At 49.6% G+C, this 18,919-nt stretch overlaps 1 protein-coding gene across 1 annotated transcript; it reads left to right on the top strand.

The window, feature by feature from the left end:
- The first annotated feature begins 931 nt into the window (after positions 1-931).
- On the top strand, positions 932-18,094 carry LOC136151829 (spermatogenesis-associated protein 31E1-like). Its single transcript, XM_065913253.1, has 5 exons — positions 932-1,016; positions 1,254-1,351; positions 1,444-2,259; positions 3,280-5,409; positions 17,834-18,094. Exons 1-5 carry the CDS (start codon positions 932-934, stop codon positions 18,092-18,094), a joined length of 3,390 nt encoding a protein of 1,129 aa, XP_065769325.1.
- Positions 18,095-18,919: the final 825 nt, after the last annotated feature.

Here is an 18,919-nt window from a genome sequence, read left to right as displayed (position 1 = left end):
GGGAGCGGGCTGGTATCAGGAAGCAGAGATCAACCTGATGAAGCTCAGATTCACCCACAGTCTGAGAATGTGTGTGTTTCTTGAGCAGAGGAACAGTGACGAAAGTAGTACAGAGTGCATTTCACATTGAAAATATCTTTCGTTCTTCAAAGAAGGAAACCAGAAAATATTTTATCCACTTTAAAAATGAGTGAAAGGAAAGAAAAATCACAGAGCTCTGTCAGTGAATTGTAGAAAGTCATATTATGTATGGACACTAGTGCCTGATGCTTGTCTAGAGAGAGGAGACTGAGAATTGAGTCTTAAGCCCTAATTTTTTCTCTCTCAGCATCCAAAGGAACGAAGGGGAAGAAGCAGGAGCAGCAAGAGAAATGGCGCTTTGAAAGGTGAGTTCTGACATCCAGCCATGAGTGCCCCGAGTGTTAGTCCCCACCACTCTGGCCATGAGGCCCAGCTCCACGGGCTCTGAGGGGGGCTGGTGACAGGACTTCTCCCTTGAGGAGCAGGGCCCCCAGGGAGGCTTCTGGGAAGGAGGGCAGAATCCAGATACTTCCCAGATTCCATGTGTAGAATGTAGCTGTGAGGGGCCTGGAAAAGACTGTACCAAACGGGGGTGTGGGCTGCATTGGACTAATAGCACCTGGATTGGGAAGTGAGCCCTCCAGGACACATAGGACACATGGTTTAACTGTGCTCAGGTTCAGCTGCAAAGTGATGCCTGCCCATCGCCTACAGGTAGGTGGTAAGGGCAGTAAGGAGTAAAGGATATGGAAAAATGTTAAGTGATAAACCCTTTCTTGAGCGTCACCATCACTGTCAGGGATCATGTGGTGTTGGACACTGAAGCTTGGGCTCCAGTCTCCTATGGTGTCCCCTTTAAGAGACAGTGCACTCAACTTCTATAAGACCCCTGGCTCCTATCTTCACCACCATGACCCAGTCTGCTGATTTCCAGCTTGCAGAGATTGCCTGGAAGCACTGGAAGAGGTCTGGGACCGGACTTCACTTCTGCAAAGGTAGAGAATCTACCCTTTCTTTCTAGGGGGTTCTTCTAGAGTCTATGGTGTAAACCCAGGGATTCTGGCAGCCTGGGGCTGAGCTGGGAGGAGTCCTGAAGGCAGGGTATGGCTATCATCCCGTGGTGAGGAACAGTGGGAGCATTGTGAAGTCAGCACTGGGGCCCTGCAGGACTGTGGGGTGTGGCTGCCCCCCCCCCCCCCTGCCTGGCCTGTCTGGTCCTCGTGGCCTGGCAGTTCCTGGCTGTAGCTTGTTTTTCGTGTCCCCTGCAGACATCTGGGGAGGTTCCCTGACAAGGGCAGCTTTCATCAGAGCTCATGTCAAGATTCACCTGGTGAGGTTTGCAAAGCAGTGCCTGCTGGAGCCCACACACCATGCAGGGAAGAGGCGGCTCCCACCATTTCCCCAGCTCTTCTGACCAAGCAGCCTCTACCTTGGGCTTCTGCCATTTCTCCAGGTTCAGTTTCCACTTACTCAGAGTCATACCTGAGTGCCTCTCCAACACCAGAGCCTTTCTTTCCCCTGGACAGCCTTTCACCCTGGCCACTGGCTGGTTCCCCTTCCGCACCAAGCCCGCCTCTTGGGAGAGCCTGCCCTCCACCTCCAGCACCCTGCTCTACCCCAACACCATCAGGCTCCATGCTGAGTCTCACTCAGGGTAACTCCACGACACGCACACTGGGTACCATCCCACACAGGTCATCTCCGCACTCCTCCTGGAGACCAGCCATCCCAGGGCTTGTCCATTCAAGCAGCTCTGGATCGGCCCTGGCCTGGTGGCAGGAAGCAGCCACAGCCTGGAGCTTCTCCACCTCGACACACTTAGAGTCCCAGAAAGAAAGCCTTCCCCTCTACCCACCAGAGGCCTCATTCTGGGGAGATCCCAGAAACAGGCAGGTAGAGGCTGGTGGCCTCGCTTTTATCAACCCTAATGTCCAGGAGCTGCTGGAAATACTAATCACAAAGAGAGTGGAGCTGAAGTCTTGGAAGGAGAAAGAAAAGGACGAGGAGGCAGGCTACCACCTGAATTCTTTGGGGAAGAGGATCGAGTCGCTGGGTCACAAACAGGACAGCTTGGGTCACCAACACTTCTGGAACATAACTGGCAAACATGATCAGCTGCTTGGTCCCGAGAAGCCCCGATGTCCTGACACTCTGGGGGGCTGTCTACAGAAGACATGCAGCCAGCTCTTCTGGGGTCTCCCCTTTCTGCACAGCGAGTCTCTCGTAGCTGCTGTCACAGTACCTGGGTCAGCTCTAGAGTTATGCCCTGTCTTATTTAACGAACGCTCTACAGCCAAACCATTCCATATTCCAGCTAAAGTAACTTCACAACTGTCATTGGCCAAGCACTTGACCCAACCTATGGCCCAGGCTCAACCTCAATCCTTGACTCCCACCATGCCCCAGTTGCAGCCATCACCTCTGGGTCACATGGAGACCCAGGCCCGCCCCCCACCATGGACCCCACTCACGCCCCAATTTCAACCTTCACCTCGAGCTCACATGGAGACCCAGGTCCGATCCCAACTCTTGGCTCAAACCGTGTCTCATTTTCAACTACCACTTCGGGCTCACATGAAGACCCAGGTTCTGCCCCTACTCCAGACTCCATCCATGTCCCAGTGTCAACCACCACAACCTCAAGCTCACATTCAGGACCAATCCCTACCTTGGACTGCAAACATGCCCCAGTTTCAACCACTTGTTCAGGTTCATGTGGAGACCCAGGGCCGATCCTTTCCCTGGACTGCAACCATGCCTCAATGTCCACCATCATATGAGATTTCCATGGAGGTCCAGGACCACCAACAACCCTCAGCTCCAACCATGCCCCAGTTCCAACCACCTCCTCGGGCTCACGTGGAGATCCAGGCCCAACCGATACCCTTGGCTCTAAGTATACCTTACTGTCAGTCATCTTCTCGGGCTCATATGGAGATCCAGGCCCAACCTCAATCCTTAACTCCAACCATACCCCAATATCATCCACAACCTCAGGCTCAGTTAGAAACCACTGTCCATCTATCACCTTCCCCCCTAGTCCAGTCATCATCTTCTCAATGCCAGATTGGCACTGAGAAGTCTTTTGAAACATCTTGCCCTACAGTTCCAAATAAGGCATCATCTTTCAGTTCAAATGCAATTGAAAACCTGGAACGTCACTTTTGGAAAAAACAACTAGAAAGCAGGAGAACTTTACCGTCCTTGGCTAAAAATTCTAGGCAAGTCTTTAGCCAGGTCACTCTCAACCCATCCCAGGAGACCAGGTCTCTCCAGGCCCACACATCTGTCCCCATCCTTCCTGGGCATTTGATCAGCCCTGAGGTTCGGAAGAAACTGGAGCACCACATTTACCAAAGGTTCGTGCAGCAACAGAGTGGCCTGCCCTGCAGAATCCAAGCATCTCAGAAACTGATGCAGCCACAGGATCAATACCCAAGGCCATGTCAGGCACAGGGCAGGGAGGGGCCCTCAAGATCTTCTGCAGGTCGAGGCAAAAGGAGTCAGGATGCACAAAAGATGAGGTCCAAGTGCCCAGCACAAATCCTACCAGGGACAGACCTGTGCCGTGATGTAGGGCAGAGTGTGGGGAAGATCGTAAAAGATCTATACATGTTTCCAGCCAACCCTCCAGTGAAGGATCCAAGAGCAAAACCTGCATCAGAAATAGAGTTGAGCCTAGACAGGAAGCAACCAGAAGTCTCAAGAGTCCTTACAGAGAGGAAGGCAGAGCAGATCTGTGAGAGTGAGAGCCCTGTGAATGTCTATCACTTGAGGCTTGTGGACAACCTTGTTTTAGGCACTCTGGGAGAGACAAATGCTCCCATGAAGACAGAAAGTACACAGTCCGCTCAGGATGGGAGAGCCTCCATGATCACCTCCCACGAGTCTCTTGTCCTCAGCCCGTATACTGAGCAGGAGCTGGAAGCACATATAATAAGGTTTCGGGTGAGGCACAGGTGGAGCCTACTCTTCAAAGTCCTTAAGTTCGTATTTCGCTTGAAGTTGAAAAAGGTTCAAGTGCCCACATTGAAGGTCACCTGTGAATCTGGATACCACTCAACTGCCCTATTAACCAAGGGCTTGGGGAAACCTCCTCAGCCCCATGCAGGTGAGAAACTGAAGACAACGGAGGCAGTTCCCCCACTGGAGAGGCCCCGCCCTGTCCCCTCACCGGTGACTGAGGAAGCCCGGGGGGCTCTGGGAGGACGCACACCTGGGGACACCCATAAGCCCCCAGAGGCCGCTCTGACTGGACAGGAAGACAAGCCACCTCCTCAGGCCCCCACATGCAGCTTTGTGGGCAGAATGTGGCACAGCATGTCTGTTGTGGAGGCTGAGAAAGGCAGCCTGGAGCCAAGTCCAAGTTCAGCCATGGCCAGGAATGAGCCACAGAAGGAAAGTAGGGTGCAGGCCTCCCCAGCATCTTGCTCTAATGTGATAGTTGTGGAGCTTGATGAATGCTCCCCATCTTCCAGGGCCCAAAAGGTCGTGGAGGGAGGCTCTGCTGGGAAGGGCACCAGGGAGCCTAGCGTGCAGGTCAAATACCTAGACATCAATATCGATCTCGGGACATCACGGCCTCTAAGGTCCAGTGAAAGCCCCTCACTGATCACCACATCTGCTGCCTCAAATACAGAAGATCTGCTCTTTGAGACACAGTCTCGAAAGCTTGAGTCTCAAGGGTTCACTGACCAGCAGGCTCAGGCTCAAGGCCGAGCTCCCAGCGTGCTCCTTCAAGACTGTGAAACTGGGGTGCTCCTTCAGGACTGTGCCACCGACGTGCTTCTCAAAGACTGTCACTCGAATATGCTTCTTACCGCAAACATCTTGGCTTCTCAGGAATCTCTGTCCTATTTTCAGATCTTATCCCGTGGAGACAAGTGCAATTCCCAGAAACTCTATGATGCTACCTCAAGTGAAGGGAGCAGCCAGGGGCAGCAGGTGGACATGAGGCGACAGCTCAAATATAAGAGCCGTTGCAAGGAGTCTGTTCCCAAGGATGGGAGAGAGAAATATAGAAGGCCCAAATTAAGACAGATTAAAAAGGGGCTGGCAGAATGGAGGGCTTACCAAGCCCAAGGGATGAGTCATCCTGGCCAGAAAAAAGAATCAACAGAGTCCCTAAGAAGCAAGTTTCGGCAGTTAGTCCTAAAGAAGAGACAGGTTCCATCAGAAAGCCACTTCAAAGAAAAGATGAAGCTCCTTCTGCAGTGGATTTTCTCCAGTAAAGGCAGAGAACCAGAAGAGCCCTTGCAAAAAGGCAGGCCTGAAATAGCCACTGTCCAGAGCCAAGAATCAATCAAGAGCAAATCGACCATGGACAGCAGGGCTGTTGAGGCTCAGACTGTCATGACAGCTGTTGGGCAGATCCTAAAGGAGAGGATGGTGTTTCACCAGGGACCTCATGCCAGGGAGTTAACCTGGTACCAAGCAGAATTCCAGGACCCCCGACGTCCACATTACTGCCACCACAGAATCCTGTCTTACCAAGAGGAAAGGAGAATGAGGAGAGATACACCCCCTTATCACCAAGCCACCCCAACGGGCCATACCTTTTCAAAAAAGAGAAAGTGGACCAGTCCCAGGGACAGCAGGTGGGCCTTCTCACCCAGGGAGCCAGGTCCCCCTCCAGGCAGAGTCTGCCAGCATGGCTCACGAGTGACATGGGTCCCAGGCCATTCCCTCCACTGTCCAAGGCATGGTCTCCCTCAGAAATATACCTGTTCGTATTCACCTGTTTGTATTTCACAGCATTCTGGGTAGGAAAACACTCCTCCAAGAAAAAAATGCATGCCATGCAGATAAATACATTTTTCTCCAATGTTAGCACATCCTCTGTGTGCTAAAGGCTTCTTCCTACCAGAAATTTTGTTTCATGAAATAAATGCTTTTTTCTCACGAGCAGGGGTAGTGGCCTGTCAGTGCCTCACTGAGGGAGATGGAAGGTATCGGGGTCCACGCTTCCCAGGTGCCTGCTTTGACTTCCAGACGGGATGGGGCCGTGGAGGGAGGGTGACCCCAGCATGGATACTCACCCTCACCCCAGTTCCCTAACTGCGCCTTCAGTTTCCATAATACCAACATTACAGAAACAAGCAACAGCGTTTAGGACATGTCACAGTGAACTAAACCTAAAGACCTCCCCCTTCTCAGGATCTTGCTCAGTTCTATCCTACTCTCTCTCCACCTGGACGTTGTGCAGCTGGTAGGGGAGGTGTGTTCAGAAGCTGAAATTCCTCTCAGGTTCAAGAAGTGTCAGGTACAAACTCACCTGTCAGAATAAGGAGGGGAGTCCTGGAGTGATGCCAGCATGTCCCACCGGACAAGCCTCATCCCCAAGTCACAGCGGGGTGGATGCTGCTGCCCTGAAAGCCCCTTTCTCTCCCAGATGTTCCTGGGACAAGGTAGGCGAGGTTCGTCAACCTCCCCCTGCCTTTCTCCTGCTCTGAAGCAGCAGCAAGAATGAAGACCACACACTCTGAGAGGACCCAACTCTGAGAGTGTGCAGTGCAGAGCATGCAAGCCTCTGAGGGCTGGTCCCACCCAGCCCTGGAGGAGAAGACAGCCATGCTTACAGTGCCCACCTCCCCCAGTGAATGAGCATGGTCATGACTGTGTGTGGAGGCACCTCATGGTCCGAGAGCTGGATGCTGTGGCCCTGGGATGGGATGCAGAGGAAGATTGTTAGTGGCAGGGGAGGCCATAGATGGTGCATTTACCAAGGAGCATTGGTGCCCCACCGCCATCCACAGGGCCAGAGGAAAGAAGTGAGGGGCCTGGTGGCTCATGCTGGCATCACTCCAGAGTCTCCCCTCTACTCTAGTTCCCCAGACCTGTCTGAGGGAGGCCACCTGGAGGCCCTCAACAGAGGGCCAAGCTCCCAGAGGCAACAGAAGCTCAAGCAGAGAAGCTTCACTTTTCCCCACTGTAGCAATCAGCTTTTACAGGACTGGGTACTCAGGACAGACTCACAGTCCGTGACCTCTATCTACATGTGCGGCCCAAGGGGGCTCCCAGGGTACAGGTAGGACTCAACAGGCCCAGAGACTGTTCAGGAGTCACAGCAGGTCTCACCTGCATTCAGTCTTACTCACTCCAGAGGCCGGGGTGGAAGACACCAGCAGCCAGGATGTGTCACCCAGCATGCATGGAAGGGACCTGCAGACAATGAACACGCCATCAGCTTTCCTCCTTGGGCTCATCCACAGGGGACAGTGGGGAGACAAGAGCATTTCTCCAGAGAGATTCAGAGCTCTATGTCACAGATAGTCCCATGGTTCACAGTCCCCCTCCAGAAGGGGGCCTCTGATCCAGGAGCCAGCAGGAACGGCCCCGCCTCCATGCCTGTCAGGGCCCCCACATATGGGACCAGGCCCAGGGCTGTGGGGGCAGTGGGCACAGGCCTACTTGTGCTGTGGTTCCTCCCTGGAGACTAGTCCTGACTCTGCACCGCATCCCCCACGGTGGGCAGAGCGGTGGGGGCTCAGCCAGGGTCTGAGGGGAGGCGTTGGGTCCTAGGTCATTGAGTGACCTCGAGAGTTCAGGAGAGGGGAGCACAGAGCTTGGATCCTGAGCCTGGGTGCTGCCAGGGCCTCTCAGAGGCACCAAGAGGTGAGCGCTGAGTTGGGGGATCTGGAACTAAGGTGCCCGTCTGGAGACATGACACAGAAGGGACACTGACAGAACAGCAAGAAACCTGACCTGGAGAGTCCCTTCCTTCTCCTGCCGTGAGGTGCAGAGAGGACAGCAATGCAGGGGCCCGTGAAGTGTGGGTGAGACCCACGCTCACCCCAGAGAGGGACCCCCCATATACACACAGTGACCCAGCACAGGGCCCCCAATAACCCCACAGAGACCCCGACAGACCCACACTCACCCCAGAGAGGGACGCGCCAAACACCCACACTGACCCAGCACAGGGCCCTCATGAAGAGTGGGTCAGACCCACACTCACCCCAGAGAGGGACCCCCCATATACACACAGTGACCCAGCACAGGGCCCCCAATAACCCCACAGAGAGCTCGACAGACCCACACTCACCCCAGAGAGGGACCCCCCCATACACCCACACTGACCCAGCACAGGGCCCCCAATAACCGCACAGAGACCTCGACAGACCCACACTCACCCCAGAAAGGGACCCCCCATACACCCACACTGATCCAGCACAGGGCCCTCATGAAGAGTGGGTCAGACCCACACTCACCCCAGAGAGGGACCCCCCATATACACACAGTGACCCAGCACAGGGCCCCCAATAACCCCACAGAGAGCTCGACAGACCCACACTCACCCCAGAGAGGGACCCCCCATACACCCACACTGACCCAGCACAGGGCCCCCAATAACCGCACAGAGACCTCGACAGACCCACACTCACCCCAGAAAGGGACCCCCCATACACCCACACTGATCCAGCACAGGGCCCTCATGAAGAGTGGGTCAGACCCACACTCACCCCAGAGAGGGACCCCCCATATACACACAGTGACCCAGCACAGGGCCCCCAATAACCCCACAGAGAGCTCGACAGACCCACACTCACCCCAGAGAGGGACCCCCCATACACCCACACTGACCCAGCACAGGGCCCCCAATAACTGCACAGAGACCTCGACAGACACACACTCACCCCAGAAAGGGACCCCCCATACACCCACACTGATCCAGCACAGGGCCCTCATGAAGAGTGGGTCAGACCCACACTCACCCCAGAGAGGGACCCCCCATACACCCACACTGATCCAGCACAGGGCCCTCATGAAGAGTGGGTCAGACCCACATTCACCCCAGAGAGGGACCCCCCAGATACCCACAGTGACCCAGGAGTGCTGCTGCACAGGGCCCCCAATAACCCCACAGAGCCCTCGACAGACCCACACTCACCCCAGAGAGGGACCCCCCCATACATCCACACTGATCCAGCACAGGGCCCTCAATAACCCCCAGAGCCCTCGACAGACCCACACTCACCCCAGAGAGGGACCCCCCCCATACATCCACACTGATCCAGCACAGGGCCCCCATGGAGAGTGGGTCAGATCCACACTCACCCCAGAGAGAGACCCCCGATACACCCACAGTGACCCAGTACTGCTGCTGCACAGGGACCCAATAACCCCACAGAGACCTCGACAGACCCACACCCACCCCAGAGAGGGACCCCCCATACACCCACGCTGATCCAGCACAGGCCCCCAATAACACCACAGAGCCATCGACAGAACCACACTCACCCCAGAGAGGGACCCCCCATACACACACACTGATCCAGCACAGGGCCCCCAATAACCCCACAGAGCCCTCGACAGACCCATACTCATTCCAAGGAGGGAACCCTCATACACCCACACTGATCCAGCACAGGGCCCCCATGAAGAGTGGGTCAGATCCACACACACCGCAGAGAGAGACCCCCCCCATACACCCACAGTGACCCAGCACTGCTGCTACACAGAGCCCCCAATAACCCCACAGAGACCTCGACAGAACCACACTCACCCCAGAGAGGGACCCACACTGATCCAGCACAGGACCCCCAATAACCCCACAGAACCCTCGACAGATCCACACTCTCCCCAGAGAGAGACCCCGCATACAACCACACTGATCCAGCACAGGGCCCCCATGAAGAGTGGGTCAGACATACACTCACCCCATAGAGAGACCCCCATACACCCACAGTGACCCAGCACTGCTGCTGCACAGGGCCCCCAATAAACCCACAGAGGCCTCGACAGACCCACACTCACCCCAGAGAGGGACACCCCCCCATACACCCACACTGATCCAGCACAGGGCCCCCATGAAGAGTGGGTCAGGCATACACTCACCCCATAGAGAGACCCCCCATACACCCACAGTGACCCAGCACTGCTGCTGCACAGGGACCCAAAACCCCACATGAAACCGAGGCAGACCCACACTCACCCCAGAGAGGGACCCCCCATATACACAACACACTGATCCAGCAGAGGGCCCCCATGAAGAGTGGGTCAGATGCACACTCACCCCATAGAGAGACCCCCCATATACACACAGTGACCCAGCACTGCTGCTGCACAGGGCCCCCAATAAGCCCTCAGAGCCCTCGACAGACCCACAGTCACCCCAGAGAGACCCCCTATATACTCACAGTGACCCAGCACCGCTGCTGCACAGGGCCCACAATAACCCCACAGAGCCCTCGACAGACCCATACTCACTCCAGAGAGGGACCCCCCATATACTCACAGTGACCCAGCACTGCTGCTGCACAGGGCCCCCAATAACCCCACATGAAACCTAGACAGACCCACAGTCACCCCAGAGAAGGACCCCCCATATACCCAACACACTGATCCAGCATAGGGCCCCCATGAAGAGTGGATCAGACCCACACTCACCCAGAGAGAGACCCCCCCATATACACACAGTGACCCAGCACTGCTGCTGCACAGGGCCCCCAATAACCCCACAGAGACCTCGACAGACCCTCACTCACCTCAGACTGGGACCCCTGATAAACTCAGTTTTCCCAAACAAAAACTTCCCACACACCCACATTGACCTTGCACAGGGCCCTTCCAGAGACCCACACTCACCCCAGACAGGGACCTCCCACTGACCCACACTAACTCTGCACAGGTACCTCCCACAGACTCACAAGGACCCTGTCCACGAACCCTCAGACCTCACACAGAGACCTCTGTCAGACCCACACTGACCCACACAGAGACTCCACTAACCTCACTCGGGCATCTCCCACAAATCCACCCTGATTCCACACAGGGGTTAAACACAGATTCACACTGATCCTGCTCAGGGATCTCTCGATCACCCACACTGACCCCACACAGAGACTTCTGATAGATGCACATTTACCCCAGTAGGAACCTTTCACAGGCCCACACTGACCCCACAGGACCCTCTCACAAACCCACATGGAGTATTCTCACCCAGAGTCCTCTCAGATCATTGTACAGAGACCTCTCTTGTGACCCCCACACAGACATCACAGATATTCTTTAGGGTCTGAGCATACCCTTTGATAGTTCCTTCATGGCAAGCCCGATATCACTTAACAAACCATGTATATTGCTGTTTGGAATATAAATTAGTACAACAAATATTTAAAATATTATGGAGGTTCTTAAAAAAAAATTAGAATACCATGTGATCCAACAATTTCACTTCTGGTCATATAGCAAAAAGAAACAAAGTTTGTAACCCTAAAGAGTTACAGTATTTTTCTATGTTCTTTGAAAATTTATTCACAGTAATGACTTGGAAAGAAACTTCCTGTTTGTCCGTGGTGAATGCATAAAGAATACATGATAATATGTGATACACACACACACACACACAAATATACATACATAACATACACAATGGGATATTATTCAGCCTGAAAAAGTAAATCCTGACATTTGCAAGAACATCAATGAACCTGGAGATCCTTATTATAAATAATATAAACCTGATAGCAAAAAATAGCAATAAGACACACTGCATGGTATCATTTATGTGTGGAATCTATAAAAAAAAAAAAAGAAAATTAAAATCATAGGACACAGAGTAGAAATTTTCTGTAGGTGGTCCTGGGGGTATTTGAAACAGGTCTACAAATAGATACAAATTTTCTGTTATAAAATGAGAAATAAAATGAAGAAATAAGGTCTGAGGAGCTAATGTATAACATGGTAATGATAATTTATAATACTGTTTATTCTGCCACATCACGGATTGCAACCTTTTGTGATGATGGGCTTGTGTAACTCAATGAAGCTCTGAGCCGTGTTGTGAAGGACCAAGCCAAGACAGACGTGTCGTGGTGGAGAGCTGTGACAAAACGTGGTCCACTGGAGGACAGGATGGAAAATCACTCTGGATTCTTGCTGTGAGAATCTCATGAGCAGTATGAGAAGACAAAAAGATGTGACACCAGAAGATGATCCCCCCAGGTCAGAAGGTGTCCATATTGCTACTGTGGAAGAGCAGAGGGCAATTACAAATAGCTCCAGAATGAGTGAAGCAACTGTGCCAAAACAGAAACGGTGCCCAGTTGTGAAGTATCTGGTGGGGAAAGTAAAGTCTAATGCTGTAAAGAAGAATATTGCATAAGAACTTGGAATGTTAGGTCCATGAATCAAGGTAAATTGGATGAGGTCAAGCAGGAAATGGCAAGAGTGAACCTCAACATCTTAGGAACCACTGAACTAAAATAGGAATGGGAGAATTTAACTCAGATGACCACTATATCTTCTACTGTGGACAAGAATCCCTTAGAAGACACAGAGTACCCCTCATAGACAACAAAAGAGTCCAAAAGAGCAGTTTCAAAAATGACTGAATGATCTTACTTCGTTCCTAGGACAAACCATTGAACATCACAGTAATCCAAGTCTATACCCCAGCCAGTGATGCTGAAGAAGCTGAAATTGAATGGTTCTATGAAAACCTACACGACCTTCTAGAACTAACACCAAATAACAGGGAAGTTTGGCCTTAGAGTACAAAATGAGGCAGGGCAAAGGCTAACAAGAGTTTTGCCAAGAGACTACACCGGTCATAGCAAACAACCTTTGCCAACAACACAAGAGATGTCTATGCATGGACATCATGAAATGTCAATACCAAAGTTTATTGTGATTCACACAGTCAAAGGCTTTGGCATAGTCAATAAAGCAGAAATAGATGTTTTTTCTGGAACTCTCTTGCTTTTTTGATGATCCAATGGATGGTGGCAATTTGATCTCTGGTTCCTCTGCCTTTTCTAAAACCATCTTGAATATCTGGAAGTTCATGGTTCACATATTGGTGAAGTCTGGCTTGGAGAATTTTGAGCATTACTTTACTAGTGTGTGAGATGAGTGCAATTGTGCCATAGTTTGAGCATTCTTTGGCATTGCCTTTCTTTGGGATTGGAATGAAGACTGACCTTTTCCAGTCCTGTGGCCACTGCTGAGTTTTCCAAATTTGCTGACATATTGAGTGCAGCACGTTCACAACATCATCTTTCAGGATTTGAAATAGCTCAACTGGAATTTCATCACCTCCACAAGCTTTATTCATAGTGATGCTTCCTAAGGCCCACTTCACTTCACATTCCAGGATGTCTGGCTCTAGGTGAGTGATCACACCATTGTGATTATCTGGGTCGTGAAGATCTTTTTTGTACAGTTCTCCTGTGTATTCTTGCCACCTCTTCTTAATATCTTCTGCTTCTGTTAGGTCCCTATGATTTCTGTCCTTTATTGAGTCCCTCTTTGCATGAAATGTTCCCTTGATATCTCTAATTTTCTTGAAGAGATCTCCAATCTTTCCCATTCTATTTTTTTCCTCTATTTCTTTGCATTGAACACTGAGGAAGGCTTTCTTATCTCTCCTTTCTATTCTTTGGAACTCTGCATTCAAATGGGTGTATCTTTCCTTTTCTCCTTTGCTTTTTGCTTCCCTTCTTTTCACAGCTATTTGTAGTGCCTTCTCAGACAGCTATTTTGCTTTTTTGCATTTCTTTTTCTTGGGGATTGTCTTGATTCCTGTCTCCTGTACAGTGTCCTGAACCTCCATTCATAGTTCATCAGGCACTCATCAGATCTAGTCCCTTAAATCTATTTCTCACTTCCACTCTATAGTCATAAGGGATTTGATTTAGGTCATACCTGAATGGTCTAGTGGTTTGCTCCACTTTCTTCAAATTCAGTCTGAATTTGGCAGTAAGGAGTTCATGTTCTGAGCCACAGTCAGCTCCCAGTTTTGTTTTTGCTGACTGTAAGAGCTTCTCCATCTTTGGCTGCAAAGAATATAATCAATCTGATTTCGGTGTTGACCAATTGGTGATGTCCACGTGTAGAGTCTTCTCTTGTGTTGTTGGAAGCGGGTGTTTGTTAAGACCAGTGCGTTCTCTTGGCAGAACTCTATTAGCCTTTGCCCTGCTTCATTCTGTACTCCAAGGCCAAATTTGCCTTTTACTCCAAGTGTTTCTTGATTTCTTACTTTTGCATTCCAGTCCCCTATAATGATTTCCGTGATATTGAGTGGTTTGCCTTGGAGAGGGTCTCACAGGCGGGTATCAGCTCCCAGGGTAGCTTTGTGGCTGGTATATGGAATGCTCAGTAGGCTGCAGCACTTCATGGGGGTTTCATATCTGTAATTTCACAATGGTTTTGTGGTTGGTTATCATCACCATTTTACAAACAAGAAAAGTGAAGCCACAATGTCTCCAACTAGAGAAAGTGTTAGTTGCTTAGTCGTGTACCACTCTTTGGGACCCCATGAACTGTAGCCCACCAGGATCCTCTGCCCGTGGGGTTCTCTAGGCAAGAACACTGGAGTAGATTGCCATTCTCCTCTCCAGTGGATCTTCCTGACCCAGGAATCAAAGCCGAGTCTCCTGCATTGCAGACAGATTCTTTATGTTTGAGCCACTGGTGAAACCCGACTAAAGAAGGCAGCTCTAAAGGGTAAAACCAGGAGTTTTACATCAGCTGTTTTCTAGCAAGTCCCTGCTTTGGGTACTGCTTTCAACCTTCCTCACTTAGGGCTGCCCTTGTCTTAGAAGGTCATGCAATGGCTCCAGAGCTGATGTCTATTCAGAGATCGATGTTGTACACTGCACAAGGGTGCCAAGGTCCAGCCTCGGCAGGATCCAGGGGGTACCCTCAGGATGAACGGCGTCGGCGAGAGAGAGAGAGAAGACACGTGAGACCAGCCTTGATAGGGCCAAGTCTGCGAGGGAGAGAGAGAGGGGGAGAGAAAGAGAGAGAGAGAGAGGGAGTGACGAGACGGGGTGCAGAGAGTCTGGCAGAGTCTGGCCATGCTTTACTTTTTACCATAGCTTTTATACCCTAAGTTAGTACATTTCTAAGGGGAAGATAGTTTAACATTACGTCAGCTTGTCGTTCACGAAACCAGGGTGTTTTCTGCATACTTCTTTGTTTATGAGGGTCTTGTACATTATCTTCTGGCCTTGGGGCCTATTAACATTTTATGCAGGTCAGGTGAATGTAAACCTATCTTCTGTTTCTATGGTGACCTTAACTAAAATGTAGCAGTCTCATAGGGCAATAGTACAGAGTAGAATTATATTCTTGTTAATACAAAAATTAATCTTTCTGCAAAAGTTGTCAGTTGCGTTTATCTAAGAAGTTTACCCCATACTGACTCTGCGACTTTGGTGAGGCAGCTTCTGCCTAGCACTCCTGGCTGACAATTAACAACCATCTCATTGTTACCACACTAGGGCTAAGTTCTTATTTCTCTAGATCTTTAACTATATTAGCAATGGTTTTTATAACACAACCTTAGCACATTAAAGGCAAAAATACAGCAAGCATAAACACAGCAAGCAAATCACAACCCAGTAACCACCTATAGAATAATTTTTCTTATGTTTTCTAATAGGACTCCTTTACCCCTTAAAAGGGCTCTATGTCTATTAGGGCTTTTATACATTCAGGTTCTTTATGCTATTTTATGATTAGGATATTATAAGCAATCATGCATATTAGTACCAAGCGCATAAATGCATTTGACTAACAAACTACCAGCAAAGGAGTTTAAATTAAAACACTCCTTTCACCCTGAATAATCTCATAAAATACCACCACCTGGGAAACTTATTGATTAAAGTTCTAAATTGATTCTTATTTGGGAAGAGATGGGGAAGGCCTTCCTGCCTGTGTCAGATTAATTAGGGAGTAGTCCATTGAGGCAGGCATCAGAAAGACAGATATCATCTTTAAGGTGAGAGCCGGGGGCAGCTTTTCGAAATCCCTGAAAACCTGATCTGCCTTGCCTGTCAGGCTTTCTCCTCATGACCTTGTCATGGGTGGGATCTCGTGAGCTGGCCTTTTCGAAAACCCCTGAAAACCTGATCCGCCTTGCTGGTCAGGTTTTCTCCCTTACGGCCTTGTTAGGGGTAGGGTCTCGTGAGGTGACTTTTTCAAAACCCCTGAAAACCTGATCCGCCTTGCCCATCAGGTTTTCTCCCCTATGGCCTTTTTAGGGATAGGGTCTCATGTGTTGGCTCCTGGCACAAGGGCAACTGCCTGCAAGTCTCAATCTCTTGTATATTGTTTCATCTCTTATTTGTGAAACTCCATCCCGAATGTCTGCTCAAGTAATTTATCAGCATTGCCCCTTTTGGTTTTAATTGACATCAATTATTGAGGTGCCTACTAACCCATTTTAAATGGATTTCCTGTTAAAGATGAAATGTTTTCACAGGTGGCAACTTTTCTGTTTCAGACACCTTAGAGCCCATGAGAAGGGGTTTCAGAGCTCAGCTGATCTGGTTTTAAGTCTGGCTTGCTTTGTGACACATCCTTTAAACTCTCTGACGTTAGTCTGCCTATCCATTAAATGGGCATATAACATTTACTTCAAAGGGATGCTGTGACCATCTATTTAGAACACACAGAAACACACAGACTGGTGTATAGGCTTTAAAAAATAATGAACACTTAATGTAAATCATTATTTTAAAATTAGAAATAAAATATTCAAGTCTTGGGATACGTAGTAGGTACTGAAAACATATGTGTTTAATGAATGCAGGTCATTCTACTGCTTGTGGCTTTTTTCAAGGTTCTAAATGCACCCTTCAAGCAAGATTTGCTGTCAGTGTTTCCCCAGACCTGTTGATTAATGGGGTGGCTGGGTGGGTGGGAAGAATTCATGACGCCCAGGGTCCCTGAATAGGAATGGAAAATCTAGAAAGTTGAGATCAGAATCTCGATACTTGGGCAAATTCTCAGCAGTTCTACTTGTAAACTCTTGAGACCTTGTCAAGTTATTTTCATTTTCAATTCCCGTTTTTGTTTTTTACTCAAGTTGCAGAATAGAAATAATAGAAACACCTTCTCTGCTTTGTGTTCAGGCATATAATGCCGTGCTCAAAGCTAAAGTTTCTTTCATGTTCCGATCACTTTGGATGGTGCAAGAATGCCTGGAGCCTGTCCGTAAGTCTCAGCACATTGCTATGAGTCTGGTCCCAGTTTTAGGAGAATATTGACCCTAGGGATGCTACGCTCACACTGCCTTCATTTACACCTGCTGGCAGTCTCTTCAGAAAACAGAGGAGGCTGCCAGGCTTATTTCAAAGTCATGGATCTTGAAATCCTTCTGACTCCATGGAACAACAGGCCTCTATCTGTATACTCTGAAATCTTCATTTATTTGTGATGCCTTTTATATTGCTTTATTTTTCAGTATGATGCTTTGGGGAATTGTTATTGAAGAATTTGAGTGAAAAGCAATACACACACAGTATACAGAAGTTGATACAAAACTCTTCATTCATCAATTAAGTGTATTCAGTTTACGTCCTTAATACAAGGTCACTTCCATGATGATGTTTGGAATAAGATTCCTTCTCCCAGGGTGCCAGTTTTTAGTTTTCTGTATCTGCAGACCATAACTCTCAAATCTCCAAGTAGGAATACATATAATAAAATGATTACATTATAGTAGAAGTGGGGTAGTTTTAAAAATTATTTATTTTTTATTTCCCCTTTATTGAAATATGTTTTGATATATAAAACTGTATATATAACTCTACATATTTTTAAATGATTACTATAATAGGGTTTTTAAAAATACAAATCATTAAATGAGTTGAGAAAGCAGAAACAGTCTTTTTTTACAACAGTTCTCAATACATGCAAATATTTCCTTCAAATCTGATTACTTGCTCTACCTTCTTTTCAACTGAAATAATAATAATAACAACAACAAAAAACACTTCTCCTAGCATCAGTGTGCGTGCTCAAGCATCATCCCCATGGTGAAGCTCGGTCTCAGACTGAAGTCCATTGACCCGCTCAGCTGCCGAGAGTGGGAACCCTGCAGGTGAAGGAACTAGGATCTCGGATCCAGAGCGACCTCCCCAGAGTCCTCTGTAGAGAGTTCAGGTTGAAGATCTTCAACCATGTGACTCGCACTTCTGCCCGCCACCGCCAGGGGCGCCCGGGCCTCGCGGAGCTAGCAGAGCGGCAGGAGCCGGTGGAGGCGGGGGTGGGGTGTTGGGCTGGGGGTGTGGCTGCAGGTTGGGGCTCCCGCCCCGCCGGCTGCGCGGGTTCGCAGTGAGCTGAGGAGGAAGCGCTGGCGACCCGGAGAGGGAGGGAGCAGGCAGACCCCAGCTCAGAGCACCTGCCTGGACACCCTGGGTTTTTGGGGTGGGGGAGCCCCGGCAACTTCGAGCATGGACCCCGTGGCGGGAACCTTTCTCAGGATGCTCTTTCTTTTGGCTGCCCAGCCCTGGAGTACATTAGCAGCAGGAAATACTTGTGAGTACAGCACGTCTTTTAAAACTTAGGCTGACAACTTAGAATTCGTGTTATTAAAAAATAATAATAATTGAATTTTACAAATGGACTAGCTGGCCTGTTTCTGAAAATGAGGCATTTAAAAAACATCGCAAAGTCCCAGCGGTTGGATAGGACGGTTTACAGTGGTTTCCACACTTGTCAGGTCTATGAAACACAAAGCCTGTTTGACTTTTTGTCTGTGAGCTGAATTTTGTCTCTGTGCTGCTGTTTTGAATATTCATTGAGAAAGCTCAAGTTGTAGTAAAACCTAAAATTAGCATGAGAATATTGAGGCGGACAGAGACCAGAGAGAGAAAGGAGAGCAGATCATGCCAATGTGATCATTTATTTCTGTTTAATACCAATGCATTTTGTTGGATTTATGTAAGAAAGAAAATCGCCGGCCGACCTGGCCGGGTCCAGCATTAGCGTAGATGGTTGCTGGTGGGGCTCTGCAGAACTGGGTACGGAGAACTGCGGCGCTGCACAGGCGCGCGGGCTCCGCAGCAGAGCTCAGATGGCGAATCTGGATAGTCAGAATTCCGGTAAGGACAGACCCGTCAAAGGTAGATGGCTTTTGCTGAAAGGAAAAGTAAGGTTCATT

The sequence above is a fragment of the Muntiacus reevesi genome, chromosome 20, assembly GCF_963930625.1.
Source record: "Muntiacus reevesi chromosome 20, mMunRee1.1, whole genome shotgun sequence".
NCBI lineage: Eukaryota > Metazoa > Chordata > Mammalia > Artiodactyla > Cervidae > Muntiacus > Muntiacus reevesi.
The sequence above is the reverse complement of the archived record's forward strand: the minus strand, read 5'-3'. Positions and strand labels throughout refer to the sequence as shown.